Genomic DNA, 21,344 nt, shown 5'->3' on the forward strand with positions numbered 1-21,344 from the left:
TGAAAAAGGGAAGGACGGAAGAGGAACAAAATGGGTGGGAGGGGCGAGCAGGCAGAGACCTCCGCATAGGCCCAAAGCGGAGAAGGGCAGTGGACCAAGAACGCACGGGATTTCCCGGGGGAGGGACCTCCTTGGTGAAGAGGCGCGCGGGCAACGGATGGCCGTTGAAACCATCCCCCCCCCGCTACCAGTCAGTTGCCTGACCTCTGCCCCAGAGTACCACTCCCGCGCGGTTCTCGGGCTTCTAACTACCGCCAGGGAGGAGCTTGTCGCACCACCAGTCAGGCAGCTCAGGAGTGCAGAGCAACCGCACTGCAGTCCCCCCTCCCCAAAATCCATCAATCCGGCCATCCGCCTCAGCCTGACTGGAGGTGTTTGGGTTCGGGGGTGGTCTTTGCCTACTGTCTTTCATGGCTATTCACCCAATGAACGACGAGCCTGCCACCAGCGATCTTCGTGGTTGGGGTTCTCTTAACCGCATGAGAGGGCGGTGACAGCAACTGATCTAAGCCGAAGATTGTCTCTGATGTTCACATGGGCGTCCCGTTTGAAAACCGACATGGGCGGGCGGAGATTAAAAGAGGAGGACGGAGGAGAATGTGAGCTTGAGAAAACAACTCTTGTAGGCAAAGGGTAAAAAATGTGACAGTTTATTTTAAAATGCATATACTTAAAATTAGTGCATTTGCATTGTTTCGTTTGAATTTAGAAATACTTCTGACAAGGTTTTGTTTTTTAACGTCTTTCTGAAGCCTCCTCTTAAATTGTGTCGTTTTAAGATGTCACTTTATGTCTTCATATTATTATTAGCACGGTTTTAAAGAGGATCGTTACAGAATGTTATAGAATTGGATGCACCGCCCAATTCTCTCCGTTAAATAATAATAATTTTTTAAAAGCAGCACCAGATTCTCCATGTCTGTTTTAATTTACTTCGGGTTCGTTTCCTCATTTAACCTGTTACTCAAGTCACATCCTGTTAAGGTGGAGCGCGCACGCGCGCACACACACACACGGCAGAGCAACCAAGATAGTAGGGACGCAGTTCCTACACAGGGCCTCCAAAACTACTCCAGTGCAAGGAAGTTGCACTGCAAGCCTCTTGGGTCTTCATAGCGTGGTGACTGAGGTATCTAGGTCTTCATGTCTAGAACTCCCAGTGCATACACAGTATGTAGATGTGGAATCCTATATAATAAAAGGCTGAGTGGCCGTGGCTTTGGAACGTTGGGGATCTGCGTCCCTGCCGCCCTTGGCTGTTCTGGGCCTGCGCGAAGCGCAGGCCCAGAAGAGCCCAAGGGACACAGGACCTCAGACACCAGTGTCCCACAGCCACGGGCGGCCATTAGCCGGTGTGTGGCGGCGGGGGAAAGTGAGGAGGCCGAGGCAACCAGAAGCGGCCGCCCTGAAAAAGGCGAGGGCAATGGCGGCGGGGGAAGACCGAGACGGGGAACAGGGAAGCTGGGCAAGGTGGCGGCGAAGCCGCCAACGAGGCCCCCGCCCGCTCACAGCCGCCGCTGCTGCCTGCTCACCCGCCCTCCCAGCTGCCCAAAATCACCTTCCCCGCTCCCCCCCCAAAAAGATTAAGGGCCAAAATGGCCCATGAGAAGGTCGCCGCCCCCGCCTATCGCCCTCCCAGCTGTTGAAGACCACCTTACCCGCTCCAGCCCGAGGGAAAAGAGAGGAGCTCACGAGCAGAGCTCCTCTCTGTGCTAAGTCACTGCTCAAACTGCCGCTATGGACGCAAAGGACGCCTATTGCGTCCATTGCGACAGTATAGGCAGCAGCTTAACACAGAGAATAGCTCTGTTTCCGAGTTCCTCTCTTCTCCTTCGGGCTGGAGCGGGTAAGGTGGGCTCCGGCAGCTGGGTGCGCGGGAGGGCGATAGGCGGGGGCGGCCACCTTCTCATGGGCCATTTTGGCCGTTATTCATCCACCCCCCCCCAAAGTAAAAGCAAAATAAGGAAGAACAAAAACAGAGACAACAACAAAACAAAAAACAAAAAGAGAGAGGGGACAAGGGGGGGGGGAAGAGACAGAAAGAGAGAGAGAGAGACAGAAAAGACGGGATAGAAAGCTAGCGCCCGTTATCATAACGGGCTTAAAAATACTAGTAATGGTGATAAGATGAGAAATCCCACAACCACTGTAGTGTAGACTGCAGCCACCAAGCACTACTTTCTGAAGCCATCAGCTTGAGGAGGACTGGGGCATTCGTATTTGTGAAAATGTTGTAGTAGTGCACTACTAGTGGAGCAGGGTATACATATTTTAAATGAATAAATTTAAAGCATGGCAAAATGCACCCATTTTTTACCTGAAGGGCTGCTTTCCCATAAGAGTCTTTCCAAAAGATCTTCATCAGAGGCCCTTTCATCAGGTCACAGGTGCTTCCACCTATTGAACTTAGGTGGGTGACCATTTTATGTGGTTGCTCTTTAATTGCAACACGTTTAGTGGCTGCCTTAATAGGCCATGAGTCAGGCCCACAAAGTTTCGTCATCGGTACCATCTCAGGGGACAAATGCTCAAAATGGTTTTGGGCAACATCTACCCTCTAGAGATGGAATACCTTCACAGCACTCTCCGTGTTACCACCTGTTCTTTATCCCTACCACCCAAACCATTAGGGTAAAATTGCCGTCATTTTTGCACAGAGGAAAGGATTAGGGTAGGGTTAGGAGCAGGGGTAGGATAACAACAAATTGAGGCTATTCCCACGATTGCCCAGAAGTGGGCTAAGGGAGCACTAGTGTGACACGTGAAGCGCCTCATTGTTGTACTCTGTCCGTGGAGTAATCTTTGGAGGACTTTCCTGCCCACTTTCATTTCATTCTTCTGACAACACTGATGAAAGTTTATAGTAGTTTTTGTGTTTTTAAAACACCATTGCAAATGTGGCCACGGTAGGCCCAATAGTCAGAACAATAACAGCATAATAATACGCTGAAAGTATTGCACCTATTTTCCATCTCTAGGGATATCAAAAATCATGAGTATGGCCAACCTAACTGGCTCAATGGACTGGTTTTTGTTTGTGTTCTGCCAGTATAATATCTGATCTCTTACTTTTATGGCTCAGCTCTGTTTGGCCTCCTTAGATGCTAGTGTGCATTTTGTACTTTTATATTGTACAAGTAATGTACAATATAATGTACTCTGTGATGCTAGGCTTTTCCTAGCTCTGTGAGGTCTCATTCCATTAGGAACATAGGAAACTGCCATAAACTGAGTCACACCATTGCTCTATCTAGCTCAGTATTGTCTTCACAGACTGGCAGCAGCTTCTCCAAGATTGCAGGCAGGAATCTCTCTCAGCCTTACCGTGGAGATGCTGGGGAGGGAACTTGGAACCTTCTGCTCTTCCCAGAGCGGCTCCTCCCATTCATATGCAAGCTGGGTGGACCCTGCTTAGCTAAGGGGACAAGTCATGCTTGCTACCACAAGACCAGCTCTCCTCACCTTTCCAGATTTTCTGTAAAAGTAATGATTTTTATTTTTATTGTTGCTGTTGTTGTTATTTATTTTCTATCTATCTATTTATTTTGGTAGTCTGGGTGAGATCTGGAATCCACCTGCAATAACCCATGTTTTCATCTGTTCTGGTTTTGGTCTGGGATTTCTAGTCAGTCAGTGAGGACAAAGCAGCAAAGGACTTGCAGTTTGAGAGCCAGCCTCCAGGGGGTGTCTGACTATACAGGTGAAACTCGGAAAATTAGAATATCGTGCAAAAGTCCATTAATTTCAGTAATGCAAATTAAAAGGTGAAACTGATATATGAGACAGACGCATTACATGCAAAGCGAGATAAGTCAAGCCTTAATTTGTTGTAATTGTGATGATCATGGCGTACAGCTCATGAAAACCCCAAATCCACAATCTCAGAAAATTAGAATATTACATGGAACCAAGAAGACAAGGATTGAAGAATAGAACAATATCGGACCTCTGAAAAGTATAAGCATGCATATGTATTCAGTACTTGGTTTGGGCCCCTTTTGCAGCAATTACTGCCTCAATGCGGCGTGGCATGGATGCTATCAGCCTGTGGCACTGATGAGGTATTATGGAAGACCAGGATGCTTCATTAGCGGCCTTCAGCAATTCTGCATTGTTTGGTCTCATGTCTCTCATCCTTCTCTTGGCAATGCCCCATAGATTCTCTATGGGGTCAGGTCAGGCGAGTTTGCTGGCCAATCAAGCACAGTACACGGTATACTTTTCAGAGGTCCGATATTGTTCTATTCTTCAATCCTTGTCTTCTTGGTTCCATGTAATATTCTAATTTTCTGAGATTGTGGATTTGGGGTTTTCATGAGCTGTACGCCATGATCATCACAATTACAACAAATTAAGGCTTGACTTATCTCGCTTTGCATGTAATGCGTCTGTCTCATATATCAGTTTCACCTTTTAATTTGCATTACTGAAATTAATGTACTTTTGCACGATATTCTAATTTTCCGAGTTTCACCTGTAGAGTCTTCATGTCTGCCATCATGGCTGCTTCTTCTTCCACCCAACCTCCAGCAAAAAGGCAGGCAAAGGCAAAAATATCATGAAGAATGGGGACAAGGAGTTCTGTTGGTTGTCTAAAGTGCATGATAATGCATTGAAAACAAGCCATATCCAAGAATCTAATTAATGAAAGTTCATCAGAAGCCAATACGATATCTCTTTTTGTCATCTCTTGTTGTTGTACCAGTTAGATGAAAGAGTGAAAGACATTTGAGGGGCTCTCTCTGGTGACAAAGCTACTCTCACTTTATATGAAAACTGTTAAAAACTCTAGTATTTCTTCTATGCTGCTAATATGCGTACATTGCTGAGCCTGGGTGGTTGCAACAAATTTTCTTGTTTTATTTATTCATTAACATTTGTACCTCCCCTTTCTCGCAAGCTATTCAAGGCAGCTTCCAATACCAAAATTGTACAAATATAGAATAGAGATAGCAATAATTAAAAATACAACTAAACATTACATCAAAATACAATCAAAATTACAATAAAATAATATCATAGCAGCAACAAAACCGTGGTTACGGTCCAAAAGTTAACTCGGTTTTGCCCTGCCGAACTGCAGTTGGGAACTTTGTTTTCTAAGCATCGCTGCCACAACGGTTTTGCTGCTAAAGTGTTATGCCCAACTGCAGACTCAGCTATAACCGTGGTTTTGCGCCCATTTCCAAACCCCAATCATAGAGGCGACGGAGCAGACGCACCCGAGGACGTGGCTGCTCCATACTTTCAGCACTTCTCACCGGCAGCCTCATGGAAAACCAGCCATGCCTCTCCTGTCTCCCATGCAGCTACGAAGTTGACACGCCCCATGCTGGACTGGCCAGCCTGTCAAGTTGCTCAGTGGGCACCCCCAATTCCCACTCTATTCCTTGCTCCCTGCATCTGGCAAGCAGCAGTGCAAGGCCACGGGACAACAGGGCGGGTACTCAGTGCTCTGTTCTCAGAGAAGGGAGCAACAGTCATGTACATTCACAAGCACTTCACAAACACTTCAAGTGGCAGCACGAGCAGGGCACCCTATCATGACGCCAGGAGGGGGGCAAATAACTAAGGAGAGAAATACAAAAGGCAGACCCGAGCAGGCATTCTGGAGCAGCCAAATTCTATTTTTTACACAGAAAGGGTGGGGAAGGAAGGCCTAACCTCTTTCTCCTGTAGCGCATAAATGCAATATTGGTCGGACTTCATGATCAGAACACTCCTGTGTTACATCTAGATATTGACCTGAGTGCCAGTGCAGACCAGGACCACTCTCTCATGAGAGTGACAGGCCATAGAGGCATGCATGAGGGCCAGAGGGCTGCCGCCGCCAGGTTACAATGTCCCTGTAAGCCCCAGGGAATGGTACCCCAGCAACGCCTTTCCCAGTCTCGGTGGCTGGTGGACAGCAGGATTAAAAGCACTCCCTCTGGCTGTCAGTTTGCCCCACAGCACATAGGCATGATTTTCTCTGTCCACCTCCAGGCGGCTTTGCAGGGAAAATGCCAGCTCCCCTTACCTGGGATTCCCTGTGGCAGCTGATTTACATACACTGCAATGCCGGCCCTGGCCTGGGCATTTTGAATGGCTGCAAGTGTCCGCTCCGCAGAATGTTGCCTGCACCATTCGTGCAAATGGTTTGGGTGGGGGTGCTATTGGCAGGGTTTGAAGGACAGCTCAAGAAGGGATTCCTGAGCAGCCAAGTTCTATTATTTTCACAGAAAAGTTGGGGAAGGGGACCCCAGCCCCTTCCCATTTGGGGTTTTTTTGCCCCCAAAGGCTTGCTAATGATCAAGGCCGGTCACTAAGGTCAGTCTTGGGTCAACGGAGATCCTTTTTAAAGGATCCAGTCACCCTACCCCTCAATGGCCAGGCATGAGAGTGAAAGACCATGGGGATACCCCCAGATAGCTCATGAGAAGGACCATCAGAGGGACGAGGAGAGTATCGCCCAGACAAATCTGCAATGATGCCTGAGCGCAAAACTTCGGCTTCCTGCATTAATACCTCCCTCACGAAAACGTCATGCTTTGGGTACTCTGAACAGAGCAAGGATATTTTCTGGATGGCAGCTGCAGGGAGTGCTACCCTGGAGACAGATTTCCTTGGCTTGGGGACTGCAGACAAGCTGCTGTGAAATCATGCCCCCTGCCAGCCCATGTATACACTGGAACGGCCATCCTATTGTCCGGGGGTGGCCAGAGAACGTGGGCTCCCCTTTCCTGTCAATCCTTGCACCTCTAGATCTGCATACAGCATGAGGTTGAACTGGGACCTGGGAGTTTTGAGTGAGAGGAAAGGTCTGTGCTGGTGACTACCCTACCCTCACTACCATACAAAGGCAAAGGGAACATCTAGATGGCCTTTGGGTGCATCGAAGTTTGCACAGGGGAAGGGTTTTTTGGGGTGTGTTATATATATTACAAAGAAAGGGTGGGGAAGTGGGGCCCAGCCACTTTCCCAGTGGGTGGGGAGATTTATAACCCCTGGTTACTCATGAGCATGACCCTGGTTACTCATATTCAAGGCATGACAATCAGTGTGTCAATGAAATGTCCACGCAGACTATGCCTGCTCACGAGAGTGTCAGGCCATGGGTGCTCTGAGTAGAGCTGTGTTGCGATATATTAGGAAGTGGTGGACGGGGATATCCGAGATGGCTTTCCTGGCCCTGGGGACGGCCGCCAAGGTGCCTTGGAAACAAGTCCTCTGCCTGGCCATTCACACTTATGCACAGGTACACCATCGCCAGTGGCCCCTGCAGGCAACACAGCTGCCTCAGAGTTGGGAGAGCAGAGGAAAGTGCCCTCTCCCACAATTCCCCATGCCTGCTTATCTGCATACGGTGCACAAATGCAGCAGACCTGGGATTTTAAAGCTTGAGTAAATGTGCTGCCCTTTGGCCTACTCCACAGCCATGCACGCGGCCAGGCTATGGCACAAGGGTGTGAGGATGCCCTCTGGGGTGCATGCAGAGCTTCAGTGGGATTTGGGGACAGCAAAGTAATGAGCGCCCCCCCTTTTTTTAACAGAGTGAGCGCCCCACCAGAGCAGGGCTGCTTGTATTCCCTAGTGGTCAAGTGGGCGGCTCAGCTTGTGAGCTTGCAGTTCACAGGTAGGGAGAGCACCTTAGTGGGCACAAGCATATCCCCAGTAGACTGGCCCAGTCACGAGAGTGAGAGTCTACTGGGCAGCAAGCTCCTTGCAGCGGGTTTGTGATGGGTCTGACTGGAGTGCTCTGCCGGGGTCTCCCCTCACAACATCTTCCCTGGTCATGGTGAGACAGACTCGCCCCAGCATCCTTTGCACTCCCCCATCTGTATATCCCATTCTAACAAGTGTGGGGTTTCCCCTCCCTTCCCGGCACTGAAAGCAGCATTCCATTCCCACTGGGCCCCCAGACCTCCTGGGAATTTGAGTTTGCATGGTGCATTCGGGATGCGGGTGGTGCCACGACTGGCAGAAACAGCACTGGCATTGCAGGGCATTTAAAGGGTTTTCAGTGCTTTTCCCCTGCCAAGGGCGCTCTGAAAATGTACAATTGCGCTCAGCACACTGTGCTTATCCTGTACACATTTAAGCTTTACATAGAATTGTAATTACATAAAAGTTCTCCGAAAACTTTTAAAAAGTCTTTAAAGACACATCTGTTCACTAGTTATGTGCCCGGACCGGTCCGGAGGCCATTCTAAAGGCCTCCAGACCAGTCCAGGTCTGGGAGGTTCGGGCGATTTGGGTGGGGGGTTGCTTTAAGAGCGGGGGGAGGGTTTACTTACTCCCAGGGTGGATTTGATTTAAATCAAACTGATTTTAATCATGATTTAAATCACGATTTAAATCACTAGCAGGGTGGATAAAAATAAAAAAAAATCCGATTTAAATAAAAAAAATCGGATTTTTTTGATTTAAATTGGATTTTTTTATTTACATAGGATTTTTTATATTTTTATCCACCCTGCTAGTGATTTAAATCGTGATGTAAATCAGTTTGATTTAAATCAAATCCACCCTGCTTACCCCTCCCGCTGCTTTCCCCCTCCGGCACCCGTAGTTCCTGTAGTAATTGGGGCGGCAGGATACCTCCCTGCCGCCCCTTCCCCCGTTTCACTTCTAAAGGCTATGAGGCCATTTGGCCTCATAGTTGTGTGTGTTTTATGTGTGCTCTTTTATGAAGGATTATAAAGATATCAAGTGACACTATTCCCTAAATCAATGGAACTCACAATGCAACCTGTATAAAAAGGCTCACAGGTAATGAATGCATCTACCTAAAGCATTTTAAATAGCTAAATACAACTCTTCATTTTTAAAAAGATATTCTTTGAGCACTGAACACAGAACAGAATTGAAAGTCTTAAATATCTAAATCAAAATGTGTTGCCTATAGTTAAAATATGATAGTACTGAAAGGAAGAATAATTACTGTATTTACCCAAATCCAAGACTAGTCCCCCCCACCCCAAGTTCTTTATGTTAGAAATCAGGGGGTCATCTTACATTCAGAGTCCTCTTCCTTTTAGGTAAACAAGGGTATGACCTGTATTTAGTCTCTTTTTGTTTCTTAAGGAGCTAGTCTTAAATTCAGAGTCTTATCAGGTAAATACAGTAATTTGTATGTTGTATGTTACATTTGAGCAAAGATTAATATGCTATGGACTGGGTAATACAAGAACTCCAGTGTAATAGAATACAGATTTTGGAAGCTTTTACATAAATGTGCATAATAAAGGATAACTAATAACTGTAAGAATAACTTGGTTACAACTTATTAAAGTTTGACCTACCACTTTGTTCAGAAACTAGGCCTGTCTGTGGTCATTAATGCTAGTCATTTTCAGGTTGAATTATTGTAATATGTTCTATGTGGGTTGCCCTAGAGAAGCTCAACAGTAAAGAATCTCAGTTCATTCAAAATATGGCTGCCAGAGTTCTGACAAATGTCATTAGACTGGATCATATTATACAGATTCTTTACAAGCCTCACGGGGTGGAATCCAGATTTGACACAGCAGTGCACCATTAATGAACTCCTTTTGTGAATACAACTCTCCTGTTCATGCAAAGTGCTGCTGTTGATTATCCACTCCTGTACCAAAATGCTAGATGCTTCCCAGTAGTTACTGGTGTACTTCTGAGCTCAATTCAAGGTGTTTTTTTACTATTAAATGGCCTTGGTCTAGAATCTTTCAAAAATTGCCTCTCCCTAGATGAGGCTACCTTGAGAACCATATTCCAGTTCTGACATCCTCTTCTGGATCTTCTCATCATTGGGTGTAGCTGATGGGTACTTGGAAGGGGGCCTTTTTGTTCTTGCACACAACAGCTTGAATAACTTCTCCTAGAGAGGGGGGACCTACTCTCATTGGTTCCTTTTAGATGAGTAATGAAGACAAACCTATTTCAGCAGGCTATTTCAGACTACTGCTGTTAACTAGGATTTAACTGCTGATACTGGTGTTTTCATCTTTTGGGGAGGGGGTTTGTTTGTTTTTTGATTTGGTTATAATTTTTGGTGTATGGTTTTATCATTGTGAAATTATCTTATTACTTCTGTCGCTATAAGATGCCTTGGATACTATGCAAAAAGACAGGAGTAGAACTAAAATAATCATAATAGTTTTCAAATAATTCTTGAATTGAGTCAGTACAATATATAATCATTAGCATATTAAATATTTGAATATAAAAATGCCAGAATAATTGGTACCTTCATGTTCAGGTGTCAGTCTTTATTTTTAAAGCACGTATAACACTTCTATAGTAACCTCAACTTTTTACGATAGTTAAAAAGGTCTTGCTACAGTGCACAGAATTAATTAGAACCAAACCTTAATTGTACTTCAAATAAATAACCTAAATATTTAAAGAATTTAACTTAAAAGCAATATAACTGTACAATATGAAAATATAAATACATAAACATAAGACTAAAGATATTTAGAAATAAAATTGCAACTCTGTTTTATATAGACAGTGCAAGAAATAAAAATCCAAACAAGCTTCTGAACTGGGAAATAATTTCATTTTATATCATCATGCAGACACAGCATCTCAAGCCATGCTGTTACCTTTACTATTTTTATGGTACTCTAAATGCACGCATAGGGGAGAACAGCATGTGCAACCAGAGGACTCTGAAGTTTCTACGACAGTCATTTGCATTGCTAAAGAGATAAGCTGCTTTTCCATTTAAAACATTGTTTTTTTCTGCAGTATGACCAGCTCTGGTGGAAACTGCAGAGAAACCTCATGCTCCATGCTCAGTCTTCCCATGTGGTGCTTGGAGGTTTGGTAAATCATATTCATTGCCATTTAAATCGCTGTACCAACCAATTACTTATATGCTTGCTTTTCTACAGTACACCATACACACAGAGGTATTTTGTTGCAAACAAACATGTTAATGTGTCCTCAACAAACCATTTCCCCCCAACAAGTGCTGAACATAATCTATGAATAAAACTGGTCCAAGTTGAAGTGTCCAAACATGAAAATAACACATATAGTTGTTTTCAAGATCAGCCATTACCTAACCACCTTTAGAGTTCATAAGTATAGCTACTAAAATCAAAAGATGAAATTTTTGATACAAAAGGAATTTGATCACTTGTTAAAACATGATGTATGCAACGATGTGGAAAAGACAACTTTCTAAAAAAATAATAATCTATTGTGTGGACCATATTGCATGTGAACTTGATTGAATTGTGATTCAGTTTTAATTTATCTAGAAAAACTGTCAGAAGCAAAGACCAGGGAATGCAATTAACACTAAACTGTAAACACATAATTAGTCTTACTTTTTGAGTGCACACTGACAATGCAAGAGCTCTTTCAGCAGACTTCGGCAAAAAGACTACAATAGGTCATAGCAGCAGATCACATGGAAAGCACTGCAAAATTATACTCTAACACACCAACACCTCCTAGCAGTCAGGTAACTGTGGCAAGCATCTCTTCTCCATGAGACACTTTTCTAGTCAAATGCTCCTCTCTTATGTTAGTTGAATGTTCCAGTAGTCTTATGTGTCTGTGCTTTATCTGCATAGGTTGCCCTTTAAAACTACCCTTTAGCCATTATAGGTCCAGAGTTTTACAGTTCTGTCTGCAGATGACGATAAGAAGGAAAGATCTTGTGTATGCCACCTGCATTGAATCACTTTGTCTTTATGCTCCCCTACCACCATAATTGGAAGCTGCTTCGTAAGGTCACCTGAGAGAAAAAAAAGAAAAGAATAGTTATTGGTTATATAAATGTTACAAATAATTGCTGCTCAGTTTACTTATTCATGTAGATGTGACTGCTTTAACAACTTTTAGTTTAACACACACACCTGGAAATGCTTGGGGTTCAATTCCCATGTTGGAAAGAGGTAGGAAAAGCAGAAGCACAGATAAAAACAGGTTGCTCACCTGTAACATGATCTGGTAGAGATCCGTCGATATCCATAAGAATGGGTACTGCACCTGCACAGGACCCTCGCAATAGAATGCTGCAGCTTGTCGAGGAGACCAAGCCTCACCTCCATGCCTACAGTGTGCTATTTAAAGGCGGGCTGGGCACCATGTTCTTCTGTTCTTAGACAACCATCGTGGAGAATGATGATCCGGAAACAGGTAAGTTCATCATCGGAGGAGAATAGCATGAACACTCAGTACGCACATAGTGTAGCACTACTGCAGAGGAGTGGTTCAGGAGGATCTTATGGATGTTGATGGATCTCTACCAGATCATAAGTTACAGGTGAACAACCTGTTTATCTGGATCAATATCCGTCGATATCCATAAGAATGGGTGTTTAGCTAATTCCCAATAGAGGGTGCAGTAGTAGCTATTGTAACACTTGCTTCAAAACGTTTCTCCTGAAGCTCGCCTTGGCAGCAGAGCACACATCTATGACGTAATGCTTGATGAAAGGTAACTTGGGACCAAGTTGCTGCTTCACAGATGTCCATGAAGCTTACCCTGATAAGTGTGCAGCTGATGAAGCACAGGCACGGGTGCCTTCAAGCAGTTGCACATTCTGTGACTTGTAGTTCAGCACAATGAGTTCAACTAGCCATCTGGACATTCTCTGGAAATGCAGGAGCATCTCACAGAGCCCTTGTAAGCCACAAATGCATGCCTTGTGGATCTGAAGCTCTTAGTGTAGTCCAAGTAATATAAAAGCGCTCTTTACAAATCTAAGGAGTGCACTGCATGTTCTAAAGGTGTAGACAGGTCCCTGAAAAATATAGGGAGAACAATATCTTGGTTGGGGTGTGCACAGAACCGCGGAGCTGCGGTCTGGAACTGGGGTGGGGGGTCCCCTTAAGGGTGGGGAGGGTTAACTTACCCCTCCAGCCGCTTTCCCCCCTCCGGTGCCCATATTTCTTTGAGTAATTGGGGTGGCAGGATACCTCCCTGCCACCCCTTCTCCAGCGCTTTGGCAATTATTTTAGTAATGGGGCAGCAGGATACCTCCCTGCCGCCCCCTCCCCCGCTTGGCGTGCAGTCAGTGTTGTGCAAAAGGCTTTAAGAAGCCTTTTGTGTGCGCGTGCATGCGCACGTATTTCCTTGAGTAAACGGAGTGGCAGGATATCTCCCTGCCGCCCCTTCTCCCGCTTTGCTGCAAAAAATGCAGCAAAGTGGGAGAAGGGGCAGCAGGGAGATATCCAGCCACTCCGTTTACTCAAGGAAATACGTGCGCGTGCACAAAAGACTTCTTAAAGCCTTTTGCACAGCACTGACTGCACGCCAAGCGGGGGAAGGGGCGGCAGGGCCCCATTACTAAAATAATTGCCAAAGCGCCAAAGAAAGGGCGGCAGGGAGGTATCCTGCCGCCCCAATTACTCAAAGAAATACGGGCGCTGGAGGGGAGAGCTTGAGTACCTGTGGAAACCATGGTTGCCTTGACCACCATGGGGTTACTAGGATACAAGACGTCAGAGCAGTCAGAAGTCCAGCAACCACTCAGCTGATCAATGGCTGTGGAGGAAACATATACGGGATCTCCTGCTGCCAGTCCAAGTAGAAAGTGTCCCCAAGCGACTGTGGGTCATTACCCGCCCTGGAGCAAAAACGAGTGCACTTTGTGTTCTCCGAGGTGGCAAACAGATCTATAGTCGGTTTTATCCAACTCATGAAGAGTTGTGTAATATAATCTATCTTGAGTTCCCACTAGTGCTGTTGATGTGGGAAAACACGACTTAGGTAGTCTGCTAGGTCATTGTCCAGGCCCATTATGTGGATGGCTATCGGGTAGACCTGATGCACCAATGCTGTAGTTGCAAGCTGAGTGCACAGACCAGGACACTGTCCCTCCTTGACAGTTGATGTAGGGTAGTGCAGTGGTATTGTCTAACTGTACTTGTATAACTTTTCCCTTTAGAAGTGGTAGGAAGGCTTTAATCGCTTTGAAGACAGTCAGCAGTTCTAAAAAACTGATATGAAACTGCACTTGTTGGAGGGCTCACTTGCCCTGAATCTGATGTTCCACACAGTGGGCCGCCCAGCCCAGCAAAATCTGACCTGGGATCTCTAGACGCAGGAGTTGGCTGTCTATATTTGGGGGAAAGACCGACAGAAACCAAAGTTGTAACTTGCATATTTTTAACCAGGCACATCTCACCACTGTGTTGCAGTATGCCATGAATCCCAGGAGTCTTTGAATGAGCTGAGCCGGCTGAGATAGATGCTGTTGGAAATGGAGAACCAGGTCCCCGACACACTTGAAGTGCTCTTGAGGTAAGTATGCCTTCTAGTTTCTGTGTCTAAGACTGCTCCAATGTAGTTGATGACATGATGGGACTTCTTCCAACTGACTTAGATCCCCAAGTCTTGGAGGAGACACAAAACATACACTGTCTGAGAATGTTACTCTTCTCTGTCTTTGGAAGTCAAGAGCCAGTCATCCAAATATAGGTAGACCAATATACCCTGAGTCCTTAGGTATGCCACCACCACAGCCATATATCTGGTAAATACCCTGGGGGCGCTGGAAAGCCCAAAGGGCAAGACGGTGTATTGATACACTTTATTTCCTACAGCGAATTTCAGATACTTCCTGTGTTGTGTTTTGATGCCAATGTGGAAATATGCATCTTTGAGATTTATATATTTATTTATTTATTACATGTTATATTCCACTCTTCCTCCAAGGAGCTCAGAGTGGTGTACTACATACTTAAGTTTCTCCTCACAACAACCCCGTGAAGTAGGTTAGGCATCACAAGCCAGTTCTCCTAATAGAGAAGATGCAAGATCTCTTGTAACGCTATCATGTGGAATTTTCTCACATGGACAAATTTGTTCAGGTGGTGTAGATCCATGATGGGCCGAATCTTGCCATCTCTCTTTGGGATCAAAAAATAACGGGAGTAAAAACCCTCCCACCTGTGTACCCACTGCACTGGAGTGATAGCCCTTTTTGAATAACAGCTCCTTCACTTCTTCCAATAAAGCCTGGAAGGGTTGGGTGAAACGCATCCCCAAAAACCTTGGGGTTGTTCTGATCTCTATGGTGTTTTCCTAAGTTAAAATCTTCAGAACCCAGTTATGTGTTGCCAAGTGAGGGTATGGAATGCCAGCTTGATGTTGGATGCTGGTAAGAGTATAGGGTTTGATAGTCTGGTGTTGTCCTTCGTGTGCCAAGGTATTAACACCCCTGGTGGCGGGAAGGGAGAGGAGTATAGTGGTGACAGCAGGTAGGCTTGAACCTCAAAAGATGTTTCTGAGGTTCTACTTGTTTCGTATGCAAAGAATAGTCTTCCCCTTACTCTGACAAGTGCGTTTATGCTGAAGGTGGTACTGTTTTCTAAAGTCACAGTGTTCCTCCAAATTGGGCTTCTGCCTTGAATAAGAATGATACTTGGATGCATAAGAAGATGCCGAAGTTGAGGTGGTGAAAGTTGTTGCAGTAAACTTTGACTTTTTCATTTTCTCCATAGTAGAGCTGGTACCCTCGCTGAAGAGGCCCTTACCATCGAAAGGTAAGCCCTCAATCTTTTCCTTCATATCACCCTGTAGATTAGTAGAGAAAAGCCAGGCGTGATGCCTCAGGGAAACTGCAGCAGTCAGGGAAAAGTGATTCCTACTTGGCTAGGTGTTTGGCGGTGCTCAACTATTGGGTTAGCGCCGATTTATTGTCTGTTGGAATTTCTTCTTAAATTCTTCTGTAGACAGTATGTTCAAATCGTTCTGTAGATCCTCCCATATGCCATGGCTATATTTAGCCATGCAAGCTGAATAATTTGCTATTTTAATCGATAGGCATGAGGTAGAGTAGATCTTTCTCTCAAAAATATCCAATTTTCTCCCCTTTTTTGCAGGGGTAGTATGGCAACAACCCATCTTAGAAGTTGAAGCACAGTCAATTACCAGTGAATTGGGAGCTGGATGTTTCAGAAGGTACTGATTGTCCTTCTCCTGAATTCGATATAAACTTTCCAAATGTTTAGAAGTGGGAGTTGAGATATGGATCACCTCCCAAGAATATTTAGCTGCTCTGGAAATGACTGTAAGTTGAGAAAAGTGAGATTTAATAATAAAATAATATACGGGATCATCTATCGTGGCAAGCTCTGATTTGAGGTCTAAACCCAGAGCGGTAGCCATCTCTCTAAAGTGATGGTAATACGCTTTCATTTCCATATTAGGTAAGATATGTGTAGCTGGAGGTACGTTGACTGGAAGATCAGTAAGTTAATCCGAATCATCAGGATCCGATTCAAAATCAGAGGAACCATGATGATCAGATGGTGAGTACGCTGGTGAAGGCAGAACATACATCTAGGTCTCTATGGTAGTCTTGCCCTGCGGAGGGAGAATGGACTGAGTCTGTGACCCGATATCTACACCCCTAAAAATAGTCTGTCAGGTTGTGTCCACTAAATTTTTTAGAGGAGACCAAGCGATTGTTTGCATAGCAACAGAAATACCTTGCATAGTAGTTTTAATAGGCAGGACAGGCCCATCACCACTAACCTGGGCTTGCACAGATTGAACTGGAGTAACAGCAGTAGATAGTGGCATGTAAGATTTAGATTGCGAGGATCTCCAGGGTCGATCATCCTGAAAGTTATACAGAAACCCTGGGGATGTAGCACCCATCACAGAAGCAAGAGTCATACCAGCAGTCGACTGATGCGAGAAACCGCACAAATGCCATGAAGAAGAGCTCTCTTCATTCTTCATGAATGCCATGAAGAAGGGCAGCAGTCAGGACCCACAGGACAGGACTATCATGGTCAACCAGGTGAACAGCTCTCGATTCCCTCGGTGTGTCCACATCACTAGCTCGTGGAGGGAAGCCTCTGAATGTGGATGTTGATGGAGTACTCAAGTTCGAGTCGGGCTTGGCATCAAGGGGTCACTTGCTTTGAGGTCGACAATATAGGCATGTGCAGTGTGGAAACAGGAGCCCGCATTTCCAGTGTTGAAAGAAGACGGGTTGACATCGATGGAGATGCTCAATGTTGATCAGGAGGTGTCAACAGGGCCGGGGAACCGATCAGAGTGCGAGCCGGAGACAGAGACTGGACTCTTATCGTTGACAGGCTTGATGTCAGAGGGTGGTCGATACAGAGAGATTCTTCTTGTGCTGGTCCCTCCATAGACTGTCGAGTCTCCTTCCTCGATGTCAAAGCTCTTGGCGTCGAAGCCTTCAGTGCCAAGCAGTGGCAGTTGGTTGATAGCAGATTCAGACGGTAAGCTTTGTAGGCCAGATGGAGACAGAGTCCTTTCCTTTGATAAGTCCACAGTCTTTACCTTCTTCAGTCACTGAGACGATGAATGATCATCCAATCTCGACCGCTTGTCTTTAGTTTTCAAATGTGTCAATGTTGAAGGTAGATGTGGCATCGGAGTCCTTGGACTTTTAAAGGCAGTAGATGTCGAGGTAGATGTAGATGTCGAAGCCAAGACCTTAGAATTCAATGCCGAAATTGCAGGGTGGGGCTCACCCTCAGCATAAATAGCAGCACAAAGCCGTAAAGCCTGAATTTTGCACGTCTGCTTAGAAAGAGATAAATATATCTTGCAAGTGGAGACGTTATGCTCCTCACCTAAGCAGATCAAACATAGATCATGGAGATTTTTTGAGGGAAGCATGGCATTACAGTCTTCGCCCCTCTTAAAACTTCGTTTCTCTTCAGCCATTTCAGGGTTATCCAAATCATAGTCAAAGTCCATTCCAGAGTTGAAATAATGCCAAAGTAGTTCAGAATCCATGTCCAAATCATTAGTCCAAGATTAATACCGGTAGTCCATTTGTTGTTGTTGTTGTTGTTGTTATTATAAGATGAACTCACACTAAAGAACTTTTACTGATGAGGAGCGACAGCCCTAGGACTGAACACAATGGCAGTTGGAAAAGAACTGAAGAACATGGTGCCTGGCCTGCCTTTAAATAGCACACTGTAGGCGTGGAGGCGGGGCTCAGTCGCCTTGACAAGCTGCAGCATTCTACTACAAGGGTCCTGCGCAGGCTCATTACCCATTCTTATGGATCTGGATCCAGATCTTACACTTCCTTCCCCACTTCTATCCTTGAGCTTCATAGGTCTTCTGAGGCTTATAGATCTCACCCACAACCTCACTTCCCATTTTGAAGAAAAAGTAGAGTGAGAAGCACTAAACAACCAATGCTATTTATTTCCCTGCATCCTGGCAATCTGTGAAAAGTCCCTATGGAGGGGTGGGGAATCCAGCCCCCTGTTAACTGCTGATTTAGCTAGTAAGTTACCTTGCAGGTCTGTCACCTTTATTTTCATATCATAAGATCCTGTGAGCAGGTAATGAGCCCCAGGGGAGAAGCGAACAGAACGGACATCACTGGAATGAGGATGGTAACTCTGCACCATTCGTCCTCCACGAATGTCATAGAGCATACAGCTGGAATCTTCCTGTCCTGTAGCTAAAAGACGACCACTAGGATCTACAGCTACTGATGCCACAGCACTGCCTGCAACAAGAAAAATCATCTGTTAAATCAATACAGTTCGCTATATAGAGTACCAATGGTTTTGCATGTTTTTAGAAGTCTTTATAAAAAAACCTAAACATTCCGATCATAACTAGATTTGATTTCTGGCAAATCTATTGAAGCGTTTAAAGAAGAGTGTTTAAAAATATGTTCTATCTTTGTATAATCAAGACAATCCCTGGCTATCATGAGTGTGCTTTGTACTTTTCACTAACAACAAATACTGGATAATGTATTTTTTTTAAAACCCACATTATGTAATACCCCTATGTAGGTGGGGGGGAATAGCTCTTATCTTTGACCAGCAAAAATTCACATTTTTAACTTCATGGGGAAGTCATTTTCAATTTTAACTATGCATAGATTTGGGAGTAATTGCCTCTTCCTCTGACAAATGGCAATGATAAGGAGTGCTTGCCTTTACACTTGCATATATATTGAGAACAGGGGGCAGCGTTAGGTTTTTATGTGAAGACCCCCATTTTCTAAGCAGCATTATATTGCTAGCCATGGCAAGGATTTTACCTAGCCGTAAAACACTGCCAGTAACCTTACCAGTTCCATGAAATGTTGTTCCAACCACCCGGACACAACTGGGTACTCTGAGATCCCAGAATCTCACAGTCTTGTCTTGGGAGCCAGATGCTATCATCCATCCACTCCATGTATAAAGTGCTAAAATATGACCTGACATATAAGAAATATTGACATGTATTATAGATTATAAAGGCCTCTATAAAATTCTTTACACCATAGCCAGCAATGCATTTTTGTCAGCAGCTACAAGGAAAGATATGCTTCATACTTGCACTTAAAAAACGATACTGGAAAAAAGTGTTGGGACAGGCAGCTTGCTTGTTCAGTAGATCCAAATGCTATTACTGCTGTTTGTTCTGTATATACAAGTTACTCTCTCTAGAGGAAAACACTAAATCTATTAACACAATACTTACGTGAGACAATAATTTAGTACATTTGACGTGAGTTCTCAAAATGATAACAGACATCCTAATCTACTAGAAGTCCTATTGAAATTTAGTAGTTCATTAGTACCACGTAATTTAGTCAGGATGCCAACCTGTTTTCCCAACACTTCATAGCCTGCAACACTAAACAGATAAACATAGCTGGACTGCATCATGGAGTCAAATAATAGTTCCTGACTTGCCCTAGTAACTACTTGCACTCAGCCACAGCCTTATCTAGGGAATCCAAATGTGATGCTTTAGGCCTTTTTTCTTTTCTTTTTTGCACCATTGTCTTGGTCTGCTCTGGTCAGAACTCCAGAACTCTCCATATGCCTTATTGGAAGTGTGCATTCTGTAGCATAGATTTCATTTCCCCTTTTAAAAATGGATTTTAAGATGCATTTGGATTGCTTTTCTTTTATGCAAAGTATAGTATAGCTTTCCTTCTATGTAAATAATTTAAGGAGACAGCACTCTATCCATACAGGGGTAAAGCTGTGAAGGAACCAATATTATATTCAAATGGGAGGATCGGTGAGCAATATCACTGTGAACAGAGCATGGAATTCATTTCTAAGGGAGGAATCCTGAGGGAAGCTCATGTCATAGATGGTCACCAAGCGATTTGCTTGTGTAAATCTGTACCAAGCCTACTGAAGTGAGAAAGGGGTAGAAAAGCACATTTCATTTATCTTCCTCATAATAATTATCTGGATGCATATACAACATGGGTCCTTGTGTCAGTTACTTGTAAGTTCAGCAACTTACCCGTATGGCCACTCAAAGCGTGAAGACCTTGCCCTCGCTGGCAGTCTGTTGTATAAATATTACAGTCCCCAGCTCCAGCACTTATTAAAATAGCACCACCACTTTCGGGGCCTTCCATAAAAGCTAGATCTCTAATGGTTCCATCGTGCATACTGAATTCTAAATCTGGTCCTAAAACAATGTGACAAGACAGAGTGAACAATTCTGTAATTAGTACAAGGTAATGCACTAAGCAGTTTTGGTGAGCAGATATGAAAATAGTCTTAATTTTGTATTCTAACACACAAGGATTAAGTGTTAGAAGTGAAAATTCGAAAGTATTGCTCTTAGCACAGCAGTAACTTCTTCTGGCCACTAGAGACATGATGAGTCATATCTTATGATATGAGTCAACCGACTTGGTCAGTTAAGTGTCAGAACGGTTTAGTTGTTACTAGCCGACCCAGCACAGAGCATCTGTGCACTTTGGGGCTGGCTGTGTCTCCCTGCCTCTCCCTCCTGCCCCGGTCTGTCCTCTCCCCCCCCTCCCTCCAGCCCCGTGCTCTCTAGCCCTCCACCCCTTCCATTCCTCCCCCCCCCACAGAGCCTCACTGGATGGCACGCAGCCAAAAAGGGCTTCGCCACCACCGTTACCGCCCGTTCCCCACTCACCCTTGCCGGCGCTGCCAGGGCCAGTCTGTCCTGCTGCCTCCTGCCTCCTCCCAGCCCAGCCCAGGCCGCAGCCAGCACAACCATGGCCGGGCTAGGCCTGCAGCCGCGGCCACCTCCTCACAGCAGCTGAGCCAATGAGCAGCCGAATTGGCTGAGCAGCGGGAGCTCACATGGGGCCAGGGCCACCGCCTCCTCGCCGGGGCCACCGCCATTTCCCCCCCGCAGCAGCTCAACTCAACGGCCCCAGCCAATCTGGCGCTTCTGCCGCCCAGCCAATCCACTGGGTTGCCGGGACACATCCCCACAGAGGCACGTCCATGAGAATTAATATAACAGATTGAAGGCTTGTGCCTGTTTGGGTATGCTGTTCAATGTCTCTCACTCTCTCTCTGTTTGTGATGTTTTAGTTTCTTAATAAATCTTTGTTTTTTGAGATCAACCTAATGTCTCCAGATAATCTTTTGGGGTAAACCTCTTTACCACCAGAACATAC

The 21,344-nt window shown here is 45.1% G+C and overlaps 1 protein-coding gene and 1 long non-coding RNA gene across 4 annotated transcripts in view; one reads left to right on the top strand and one right to left on the bottom strand.

Moving 5' to 3' along the window:
* Nucleotides 1-265: 265 nt before the first annotated feature.
* On the top strand, nucleotides 266-21,290 carry LOC128325020 (uncharacterized). Its single transcript, XR_008307221.1, has 5 exons — nucleotides 266-633; nucleotides 14,125-14,227; nucleotides 15,430-15,471; nucleotides 15,811-15,889; nucleotides 16,138-21,290. It is a non-coding gene; the product is annotated as an uncharacterized LOC128325020 (long non-coding RNA).
* WDR47 (WD repeat domain 47) overlaps nucleotides 10,209-21,344 on the bottom strand; it is an 83,339-nt gene continuing 72,203 nt past the window's right edge. For all 3 annotated transcript variants that reach the window (XM_053250336.1, XM_053250338.1, XM_053250337.1), the window contains 4 exons: nucleotides 20,201-20,371; nucleotides 19,020-19,151; nucleotides 18,225-18,443; nucleotides 10,209-11,713 (listed from right to left, as the gene is read on the bottom strand). In XM_053250336.1, the coding sequence (XP_053106311.1) occupies nucleotides 11,571-11,713; nucleotides 18,225-18,443; nucleotides 19,020-19,151; nucleotides 20,201-20,371 (665 nt within the window). In that variant the 3' untranslated portion in view covers nucleotides 10,209-11,570. The remainder of the gene's footprint in view (nucleotides 11,714-18,224; nucleotides 18,444-19,019; nucleotides 19,152-20,200; nucleotides 20,372-21,344) is intronic.

This window comes from Hemicordylus capensis, chromosome 4, assembly GCF_027244095.1.
Source record: "Hemicordylus capensis ecotype Gifberg chromosome 4, rHemCap1.1.pri, whole genome shotgun sequence".
NCBI classification, from domain to species: domain Eukaryota; kingdom Metazoa; phylum Chordata; class Lepidosauria; order Squamata; family Cordylidae; genus Hemicordylus; species Hemicordylus capensis.